General features: G+C 44.1%; 1 protein-coding gene and 1 long non-coding RNA gene across 5 annotated transcripts in view; one reads left to right on the top strand and one right to left on the bottom strand.

Annotated features, from left to right (window-relative positions):
- The first annotated feature begins 102 nt into the window (after window positions 1–102).
- LOC310769156 overlaps window positions 103–11,324 on the top strand; it is a 55,173-nt gene continuing 43,951 nt past the window's right edge. For all 3 annotated transcript variants that reach the window (XR_014551454.1, XR_014551455.1, XR_014551456.1), the window contains exons 1-3: window positions 103–707; window positions 1,235–1,309; window positions 3,145–3,281. This is a non-coding gene — a long non-coding RNA (uncharacterized lncRNA). The remainder of the gene's footprint in view (window positions 708–1,234; window positions 1,310–3,144; window positions 3,282–11,324) is intronic.
- LOC310768621 (NTPase KAP family P-loop domain-containing protein 1-like) lies at window positions 5,298–10,833 on the bottom strand. Of its 2 annotated transcripts, none has more exons than XM_083627094.1 (4): window positions 10,629–10,833; window positions 9,222–9,919; window positions 8,132–8,260; window positions 5,298–8,003 (listed from the first exon to the last, which is right to left on the bottom strand). In XM_083627094.1, exons 2-4 carry the CDS (start codon window positions 9,223–9,225, stop codon window positions 5,923–5,925), a joined length of 2,214 nt encoding a protein of 737 aa, XP_083483220.1. In that variant the 5' UTR covers window positions 9,226–9,919; window positions 10,629–10,833; the 3' UTR covers window positions 5,298–5,922. The 2 variants fall into 2 exon arrangements, with proteins under 2 accessions (XP_083483220.1, XP_083483219.1); XM_083627093.1 differs by having other exon boundaries at window positions 9,836–9,919.

Here is an 11,324-nt window from a genome sequence, read left to right as displayed (position 1 = left end):
GATAGGTCGCGTGGGCTGCCGCTCCTTGGCAGCGCCGCCCCTCCGCCGGGAGATTTCGAGAGGGATTGGCCGAGGCGCATGTCGTTGTGAAGTGAGGCGGATACGTTGCTTATCAGGATAGGTCCTTCGTGACCCATCGGGTATTCAACGGGGTACCTTCATCCTTCTGATTGGTCTCCCGAGAGCATTCTGGGAGATGCAATCGCTTTCCTCAGCTCTGGGCTGCCCCGTTGCATGCTGGGAATTGTAGTCTCTACCTCAGGAGAGCCAAGTACAGGACGTTACACTGTACAGAGAGAGAAAAGCGGTTGAGTGACAGAAAACCGTCTCCATGGTTCCAGTTTTAGGACCATTTAAGACCGAGGAAAGCTTCGCTTGTGTGACTGACGAGCGGAAGGAAGGAAAAATACGTTTTAATTTCAAAGCTCCGCTCAATCTGCCATATGAAAATATGAACAGTGAGCTAAGAGTTCAGGCCTGTCATAAGCTGCTCGCTTCCAGCTCCGAGACCCATGTTCAGTGTGGACCATAATTACAGTGATATGACAGGGCTGCCATAAACCACAAAGATAATATTTGTAGTACTGGACTGCACTGCAGGGTTGTCATAAACCCTAACTAGGCTCCCAGTGCCCCATTTCTCCTGAGCCATGGACACCAACGCTCTCATCTCTCTGCAATTTATTTATGACAGGAAGGGTTAGCAGGTGAGCATTCGCTTGAGGTCACCAATCTGTGTGGCAAATATTGCCCTGCTTGGGGTAAAACCTCAAGTGTAGCATATACAGTGGTACCTCGGGTTACAGACGCTTCAGGTTACAGACGCTTCAGGTTACAGACTCCGCTAACCCAGAAATAGTACCTCGGGTTAAGAACTTTGCTTCAGGGTGAGAACAGAAATCGCACGGTGGCAGCGGGAGGCCCCATTAGCTAAAGTGGTGCTTCAGGTTAAGAACAGATTCAGTTTAAGAACCAACCTCCAGAACGAATTAAATTCTTAACCCGAGGTACCACTGTAGATGTATTTGGGCTCCATTCAAAGGACCCTCTATCTTGTTAACACCAAATACCTTTTTTGCTCCCCATTTCCTGTCCCTCCAGAGAGCCAGGGCCCCTTTCTCTTCTACATTGGGAAAAAAAAACCTAAATTGTGTCTCCATTAAAAAATAATAAATCATAGAGTTTCAAATATAAATGGTACCAATTTGCAGAGTTTCACACATTATTTTTACAGGTGCTCCACTTCCCGAAACGGCAAGAGGTTTCAGGGGTGCTGCTTTCCTGGAAGGAGAGATCACTGGATGCTTATGTGAGTTTGCAATGTTTGTATTTATGCACAATTATACAAGATGAGCACAGGAAGAGGCAAACAGCACAGTGTTCTTTCCCACAGTAAATTTACTACCTCACAATCAAATTCCCTGGATCCAGCACTCCCCAAGATATAATCACCCAAATTGCGAGAAGTGAGGTTACAGGGAACCAGGCAGAGGGCCTTCTCGGTAGTGGTGCCCACCCTGTGGAACACCCTCCCTTCAAGGCAATAAGCAACTATCTTACTTTTAACAGACATCTGAAGGCAGCCCTGTTTAGGGAAGTTTTTAATGTTTAATGCTGTATTGTGTTTTTAATATTCAGTTGGGAGCCACCCATAGTGGCTGGGGAAAACCCAGCCAGATGGGCGGGTATAAATAATAAATTATTAATATTATTTCTTTTTCTCTCTGTCTTTCTGCCTCTCCCAAAATGCTTCTGTTGTCCTCTGGACACACAGATCTCGAGCCTCACCCATAGGTGCTGGATAGGGGTGAAGCAGTCAGAAAAGGCATGTGTAATCTCTTTTGAAATGATTTTCATATTCCCACCATTTCTATTAAACTAGAGCCTGCCCTATCATTTGGCCGAGCGAGGCAACTACTTCTGGTGGCAGGTGCTGCGGGTGGAGTAAAGCAGGGGCAGCCCCTCCAGCTCTTCCTGTTTGTTGGAGGGCCACATGCCCTCTTCTGCACTCACTAAGTTAGCCTGCTGCCCTTGGATGCAGTGGGGAATGCTGACCCATTGCCGGAGCTGAAGTCAAATTTAACTGCCAGAATGTATACATGGAAATGGGGTGAGGGGTGGGGATCTTATAGGCAGTGCTTTGTTTCTGCAAAAAAAAAGGTGCCGGTACTCTCTGGGCACAAATTTTCCCTGGGGCCAGGAGAAACAATTACATGTTAAACAAATGCATGTTCTACTGAAACTTCATTATGATCTTGGTATATAGTTATTACACGATGCATGATAATTAAATGACTTGCGGCAATACCACAACTTTTTCTGCACTCTCAGTACCTGACTGTGCATGCTTATTTTCACCACAGGGTCATGCCATCCAACATTCTGCTGGGACACAGGCTTGCACCTCCTACCTCAATCCTGGGAAGTATTTGCACAGCTTAGAGAAGGAGGCAGGATGCTTTGAAGGGGTCCAAGAGCCATCCTGACACCTTCCTAAAGCCCTCCCAGCTTTGGAAAGGAGGCAGCAGGGCTCCAGGATCCTGTCAGAGCCTCACGCCTCCTTCCCTAAGCTCAGAAAAACGTTTGCCCAGCTTAGGGAAGGAGGCGCAATGTTCTGACAGGTCCGAGAGCCTCCTGTCTCCTCCCCTCCAAAAAAGGTGGTGGAACTGTGTTCTGGCATGTTCAGCACTGCTAATAACCTGCTTCAAACATCAAAATGTATTGGGCTGGGTCCGGATATCAATTCTAGCCCATAACACTCTTTTACTAATCCTGGAAATCAGAGAGCAAATTCACCAACATTATGTTCCATGACATTTATAGTTAAATATAAATACTTCAATACGCACACACCAACACTTGTTGGTTTATTTAATAAAATTTATATACCACTTTATTGTATTGACGCTTTTAAGGTGCTTACAAGAAATATTAAAATTATCGTAATCAACAGTTAAAAACAATAATTAAAATGAATTAAAAGATTAACAGTAAAATAAATTAAAATACATCACCATCTATATATCTAAGTAGGCTTGCCTAAACAAAAACACAGGTGCTGAAATGTTGCCTTTACTATACCTACATAAATCTCAACAGAAAGTGATCTGACCATGTGCTGTTGTCAATATCTCCCACTTTTAGAACACCCTCCTCCTGCCCAGTTGAGAAGAGCCCAGGACGGCAAACAAACAAAAATTAAAATATCCAAAAATACCCAATACAAATACCCCAATACAAATGCAGACTGGAAAATAGCTTATTGACAAGAGGGTCTTCAGGTAGGTCCTGAAAAGACAACAGACCCCCTAATTTTCACAGTGTTTCATTTTCCAGTGATACACATGCAGCAGTGCCATTTCAGGGTTTGGTGGGGGAGATTCCCATCTGAGTTTCAAGCTCTGCCATTTCGATATATTAACTACTGATTTAAAACAATGCATGTTGAAAGTATTTGTCTTGTTGCTTTTTAATGCCTTCTTTGACTGCCTCCTGTGTAAGAAACACAGAGATAGGAGCATTTGAGATATAATGATGTGAGAGTTGACTTAACACCCTAATTGGAAAACCAGTATTGATCCAGGGTTGTTAAAATTGTCTACCAAATGTCTAACTAGTATTGGTTGAGGTTTAATTTCTGGGTCATGGATATTGGTGGTTCTGGGGTGTTTTTGTGTTTGGTTCTTTTAACTAGGGCTTTTTTTCAGCCCTGGAACTCACTAGAACTCAGTTCTGATACCTCTCAGGTAGGCGCCATTGCCATTCTAAGAGAACAAGGGAGGTGTTCATGATGAGTTCCGGCACCTCTTTTTCTAATAATAATAATAATAATAATAATAATAATAATAATAATAATAATATCTTTATTGTCATTGCCCCCTCTCAGGGACAACGAAATTACTTGACTGCTCCATAAAAACACTAATTAAAACAATACAGTATAATACAGCAAGGAAGATTAGATGACTTTCAAAGTCCAGGCTTCCCATTCAGGGCCGAGATCGCTCTGGAGAAGAAGCTGTTCTTAAGAAGGCTCGTTCTTGTCTTCATCGTCCTGTATCTCCGTCCCGACGGCAGGAGCTCGAAGAGACAGTGACCAGGATGCGATGGATCTTTTACTATGTCCAGTGCCTTCCTATGGCACCTTGTGGCATAAATCTGCTCTAAGGTGGAAAGTGGGCAGCCAACAATTCTCTCTGCTGCCTTAACAACTCTGCACAACCCCATCCTGTCCTGGGTAGTACAGCTTCCGTACCACACACATAAGCCATAAGTGAGCACGCTCTCAATGGCACAGTGATAGAAGGCAAGCAGCAGTTTCTGCGGAAGATGGTTTTTCCTTAGAATTCTCAAAAAGTACAGTCTCTGCTGCGCCTTCTTCACAAGCCCCCTTGTGTTGACACTCCAGGACAGATCCTCTTGTAATTCAATGCCCAAAAATCTGAACGTTGTTACCCTCTCCACACAGACCCCATCAATCAAAAGTGGCTGGATATTGCTCTTCTGTCTCCTGAAGTCCACCACAAGCTCCTTTGTCTTCCTTGTATTTATGAGCAAGTTGTTAGCTCTGCACCACTCTGTCAGCCGCTCCACCTCATCTCTATAGTCCGTTTCACCCTCCCTTTCAGGGATGAGCCCAATCACGGTTGTGTCATCTGCAAATTTGACAACCCTATTACTAGGGTGAGCAGCGACACAATCGTACGTGTAGAGAATATAAAGGAGCGGACTGAGTACGCATCCCTGTGGTGTTCCTATGTTAGTCTTAAGCATTTTAGAGGTATAAGGGCCCAACCGAACCCTCTGGGAGCGGTCTGACAAAAAGTCCAGTATCCATCCACAAAGTGATAACGGAAGCCCCAGATCTTCCAGTTTAGACATCAGACGTTGTGGTAGAATGGTATTAAATGCCGAGCTGAAATCTAAAAAAAGCAGTCTGGCATAACCCCCCCCCCCCCCCGCTGCTCCAAATGTGCAAGGACGGCATGGAGGGCAATCGCCACAGCGTCCTCTGTCGATCTTTTCATTTTATAAGCAAATTGGAATGTGTCCAGTCCCTCTGGTAGGCAGGCAATGACATGATTTCGTACCAGCTTTTCAAAGCACTTCATGATTATAGGTGTGAGTGCTACTGGACGAAAGTCATTCAGATCTTCCGGGTTAGGTTTTTTTGCTATTGGAACGATAATAGAGGACTTTAGGCAGGATGGAACAATAGCCTGGGCTAGGGATCGATTTAAAATCCCAGTGAAAACTCCTGCTAATTGATCTGCACAGTCTCCCCCTCATAATTCTAGAAAAATAGCATTGCTTTTAACCCTTTTGAGAAATGATAAGTGGTAGAGTCCTTTGAATCTCTAAGCCCAGCCTTCCTCAGCCTGGTGCCCTCCAGATGTCTTGGACTACAAGTCCCATCAGCCTCGACCAGCACAACTGCAGAAGGCTGTCTCACACCTGTAGCCATATGCATTTTCAAACTGTTTGGGTTGTGGCTTGCTGTTGTGACACTGTTCTTGATTTCATTTCATTTTTTTCATTTTACTTTTAATTTGTATACCGCCTTTCTATATTAGTATACACAAGGCTGTTTACAAGCTGAAGGAACAACAAAATATACAACAAAGATCACACACACCTTATATCAATTTGATCCAATACAAAAAAGTCATCATAAAAATATATCTTTAAAATAAACAATTTATATCAAATAAAGTAACATTCAATAATCCATTACATATACAATAACATTCTGTATCAGCAAATAATAATTAAACAGAAATTCACTCTCAACGATTACAATAAATAATTACTAAACTATAATCAGTAAAAGTAACAGCAATTCACAATGAATAAAATACCACAATACATACAAAACCTTGTAAAAGGATCAAGTTGAGAAACAAAGGCACACAACTTACAAAGTTATTTAAAAAAAATATTTCTGAACTCATCTTCTGTCATCTCAGATGTTTCTTTTCTTAAAGTCACGGTCTGGGAAAGACTGGAGGGTGGGGCAAGGCAGGTGGGAAAAGCCATTGTCTGATGGTCAGCACAAAGTCTCTCCCCCCTCATAATTCTTCCTTCAGAAACAGCTCCTTTATGAAGGAGACTCCTAGGGCTGGGGTGTCGGGCAAGGCGGGTGGAAAAAGCCTTTGTCTGATGGCCAGCACAAAGTCTCTCCCCCCTCATAATTCTTCCTCTGAAAACACCTCCCATATGAAGGAGACTTCTAGGGCTGGGGCGTCGGGCAAGGCGGGTGGGAAAAGCCATTGCCTCATGGCCAGCACAGAGTCTTTCCCCCCTCACATTTCTTCCTCTCAGAACAGCTTCCTTATGAAGAATACTCCTAGAGGTGGGGCGTCGGGCAAGGCAGGTGGGAACAGCCATTGCCTGATTGCCAGCACAAAGTCTTTCTCCCCTCGATGGATGGTGACTTGCTGCCTTTTCGTCTACTGTTTCTTTCTCTGCTTTTTCTTCCTCTGCTGTTATGCTGTTCAGGCCCCGTAGCAACTCAAATGGCCTTTTCAAAGAGAGATCCAAACTGATCAGGTAATTTGCCAAATATCTGGCCCACTTTGCTGTGATATGGGACCTGGTGACCAAGAAGCTTCTGAAAAGATCTGGATCTCCATCAAGTTCCAGAAGTTTTTGGTTATCATTCTTAATCTTAGCCAATGCTGGCTCATGGTCATCATAAATCTCCAGTAATGTTTTGCCATCTTCCTCTGTTTCCCTCCATAGCAGATTTCTTCCTTGTCTATCTGCTTCCCTCCTCTGGCTTTCCTCAAGCTTTCTTCGGTATCGGGCATCATCCAAACATTGCAAAATCCAGCTGAGGCGGCAAGGCCAGCCATTGGAAAGAACAACCCAGTCTATCACCTCTCTGATATCAATTTTTTCCTCATATTTCCAAGGAGCCTTCGATTCCATCTTGGTGATGGACAAGATGGTCAGGACTGTGTTCACCACCCTCTTCAGTTGCGCAGAATTCCCTGGAATGTATTCATTATTCATCAAGTGCTTACAAATACTTAACTTTTCGCTACAGCTGGGGTCTTCTAAACCTACCACCGTGATCTTGATGTTGTTTTCTTCACAAGAGCATGCAGCTGGATTCTCATAATCCACCTTCAGGATCTCATTAAACAGCCTTAATTTGTCCTTGGGAGTCATATGCGGCAGGGAGAAGGGCAAGGACACAATTCGGTTTAAGTACAAGTAGCCATTTGTATTTTTCTTTTCTTTCTGAATACAGTCCACAAGGATGCTTGGATCGGCAGCCAAGATGGAGATAAATGGGGCATCTTTGTTGGAAAGAAGTATGTTTATGGCATCCAGAACATCCACCACTTTGTCCTGAGTGCACCTGTCCAAATTGATGATCTTCAGGACCACCAGGATCTTTCGATTCTCTATCCATCCCAGGAACTGGAGGAAATTAGCTATGGTTTCCACTTCTTCTTTCACAAAGTTCATGAAGCCCATCTTGGCACTGAGGGTGTTTCTGTCAATTTCTATCTGAAGCTTCTTTTTCAGTGTGTAGTAGAACTTGGTCATTACGTGTATGAAAGGAGCGATAAACAGAATAGCCCCTACTAAAGCAGTGGATCCAAAGAGCGACTTTAAATTATCTTCCTTTATCAACATGCTAACTGCTAGTAAAATAAGAATCAAACCTATTATAATAGGAATGAAGAACTTTCCCCATCCTTTAAAAACCCATTTCCTTCTCTTAGTTTTTTTCAGAGATTGCCCATCAAGGATCATAAAAGTTGTAAAAAGTGCTTTGTTTTTTCCTTCGATTCCGTCAAGCAGCGCTGTAAGAAGGCCAGCCCAGATGTGGTCACATCCTACATACTCCCAGGCATCAAAATGGATGAAGATGTACTGGGTACCTTTGTATTCTTCTGAACCAGAAGCAGGGTAACATAGAATCATATGCCAAATGAGTGAAAACAGGGAATACTTTCTTCTACCTTCCTCTGCCTCCGTGGGCATGTGGCCTGTAAAAGAAAGCAGAAGCACACCATTTATATTAATCTGTACCCGTTATTACTTAATATTGATTTCTCCTGGCCCCAGTTTATTCCACACCTTACATTTTGTCTCCATGGGAATTGGTGGTACTTACTTTCAATTTCATCTAAGAGTCTTCTTTTGTTTCTTCCCCATGGTGCATAGAATCCCACTGTCACTGGCGGGTCAATCTCTTGTAGAGTCTTTGCCAGGGCTTTGCAGTAAAGGGCTTCGTGGGTTTCAACTGTGCAATCACAATCCATTTTACAGGAAAGAAAGCAAAAAGATATTATTTTTTAAAAAACCAGGTGGATAGTAGCTGCTGTCGGCACCTCCTATTTTAACTACAGGCGTGAAATAAAGAGGCACGCCACAGGAGAAGTTAAAGGCAGGCTTGGGTGACAAGCGTTTTGCTTTTTAGCAAGCCCAAATTGTTGCACCCACATGAATGACAAGGATCTGAGAGGTGTGCTGCAGCAGCACAGGGTCAAACCATGTTGGCAAGAGGCAATCTCACCTCATACAACGCCTACCCATCCAATGCACTGAAGCTCAGAGAAGAAGAGAAGAAGAAGAGTTTGGATTTGATATCCCGCCTTTCACTCCCCTTCAGGAGTCTCAAAGCAGCTAACATTCTCCTTTCCCTTCCTCCCCCACAACAAACACTCGGTGAGGTGAGTGGGGCTGAGAGACTTCAGAGAAGTGTGACTGGCCCAAGGTCACCCAGCAGCTGCATGTGGAGGAGCGGAGACGCAAACCTGGTTCCCCAGATTACGAGACTACTGCTCTTAACCACTACACCACACTGGCTCCCAGAGACTGAACCCAAACTGAGCAGTTTTCTACACCCTCTGACTGACCCAAAACACCATGCTATGTACACCAGTAAGCACTGTGAGATGCACGTCAGGTGGAACTATAACCAATGTGGGCCCTTAGATGGCCTAACATAAGGCTGGAAAGCTCCAAATGTCAATTCCGCCATGGCCTGTATATCCTTGCTGCCAAAACCCAAAGTGCCAGCAGTAGTATATGCAGCAGCAGTGGAAAAGGATTGTGCACCAGAACAGGTCACATCCATCCCCAGCCATGTCAAGGCACGATTTGTAACAGCCCCAAACTGCTATTTAATGAGGAACTTCCCATCGTGGTGATGAAACAGTGGATTTGCAGAAGGCAGAAGGCTGACTTCATGTCGCACTTACCCATGAAAACACCTTGGGCGACAACAGTGAACCATGATGATTCCGCTATCAAAGCAAAAGTAGCAATCTGAACAAAGGTGATGAGGGAGGGGCATCATTAACCACCTGCCCCTTGTGCTGGGACCACTGCTAAATGAGATGGCGTTGAACCTCCTGCTTCAGGGGCCACAGGGAAGATGTAGCACTGACTGCCTCAAGCATGAAACTAAAGCAGCCTGGCTACAGGCTCATACCACCACTGCTGCCACATGTGGTTTCTCTTTCCTCCACAAGGCTTCCTCAGAGGCGCATGTACCATAAAGATCTGAAGAAGCCAAGAGGGAGGTGGGATGGGCTTATATAGCCCCCTGCTCTGCTTAGCTCACTCTGTGCCAACATGCAATAGCACAGTAGTTTGTGGGTAAAGGCACATCATCAATCAATCAATAAATAAAATTTTATTTATATCCCGCCCTCCCCAGCCGAAGCCGGGCTCAGAGCGCCTAACAACAGTAAAATAATACAGCATGGCCCATTCCTGAAGTGGCCACAAAGGCCCACTGCTACCAGAACCCTGTGGACCGAGCGGCTGAGAGGGGAAAGTGCAGAGAACTGATTTAGTAATAATGATGCACCTTCGTGGTCTCTCATCAGTGCTTGGTGCTCTGGATCATTCATCTCTGTGGCAAAGCGTCTCAACTTCAGCAGCTGCCCCAACTCTGTCAAAAAGGATATACATAGAATAAATATATTTTTGGGCAGGGCACTAGCTTAAAGGAAGAGTAAGTGGTGGTGGGCCGCCATACTGCTTAAATCACACTGGGATGCTGGCAATTCCCACCATACCTAGATGTCTCCCCATTCATCTCCAGGCTCAGTTAAAAGATGCTGGTTAAAGCCAGGATACTTAAGCATTATCTGTATAGCTCAGTGGGTAAGAGCATGGTGCCAAGCTTGCAGGCTTGATCCCTGTACGGGACAGCTACATATTCCTGCTATTGCAGGGGGTTGGACTAGATGATCCTCAAGGTCCCTTCCAACTCTAAAGTTCTATGATTCTATTATCTCATCGGCATTTATGATCCTGACTGTCCCCTGTGGTCAATGGGTGAGGTGCAGTTGGGAACAAGTAGCACCCTGGTAATGCAGCACCCAGATCAGCCTTTCTTAATCTGTCCTTCCAGATGTTTTGTAGTACAACTCCCATTAGCCACAGACATGATGGTCATGCTGGGTAGAAATCCTTGGATATGGTCTGAAGATCCATGACGCTAAAGCCAAGCTAGACAACGTAGGAATTCTCGTGGCTTGGGACTGTGCTGCATTCCCTGATCCATAACATTTATGCAGGTGCATAAATCATCTCTAGATAAGCAAGTTAACCCCACCCTCTCTTCTATTTTTGCCTTAAAAAAGAATGCACCTTACCTGGAAAAAAACCAACACGAGCATGGACTTGTTTGGATCCTTCACCTGAAGGCTTGCCACAGATTTAGTGGAGCTTGAATAACCCCAGACACTGACTCTTGGCTCTGAATCTCACAGACTATATATTAAATGGGATGTGGCTAACCATGACACAATATGAGCAGTGGCTTTCAACATAATGAAAGGAAACTCGGATTACACCAGCTTGCTTGGTGAGAAGTTTGCTTGGCTGTAGATTCACAGAAAGTAAACAATTATCAGTTCATAAAAGCCAGTAATTTATTGTTGTCACCATAGGTCTTAATAAAAGTAACCATCAAACACAAATGAAAAAGATTTCTTTGGATAGTTCATGTAACATTAGTAATATCTTGGTAAGGTGCAGCTTTTCTTCACACAAGCAAAATAAGCTACTTTTTCAGTAATCACCCTATTATTTGTGGCAGAATCAAGGTATTTGTTTCTTTATTTGCCCAGTAGCAGACCAATGAGAAAGTGACTTGGGGACTTGGATTTTGGTTGCTTGAAAACAGAATAGAAAATGAGGGTTATGTTCAACCTCTTCAAACCTACAAATACAGCATCTCTGGGCAGAGAGAACCTTCCTCAACAGACTACTGTACAGTGGTACCTCGGGTTAAGAACTTAACTTGTTCTGGAGGTCCATTCTTAACCTGAAACTGTTCTTAACCTGAG

Source organism: Podarcis filfolensis (assembly GCF_964270895.1).
Source record: "Podarcis filfolensis genome assembly, chromosome: 8".
NCBI lineage: Eukaryota > Metazoa > Chordata > Lepidosauria > Squamata > Lacertidae > Podarcis > Podarcis filfolensis.
Note: the sequence above shows the minus strand (reverse complement) of the source record. Positions and strands in the feature narration are given on the sequence as shown.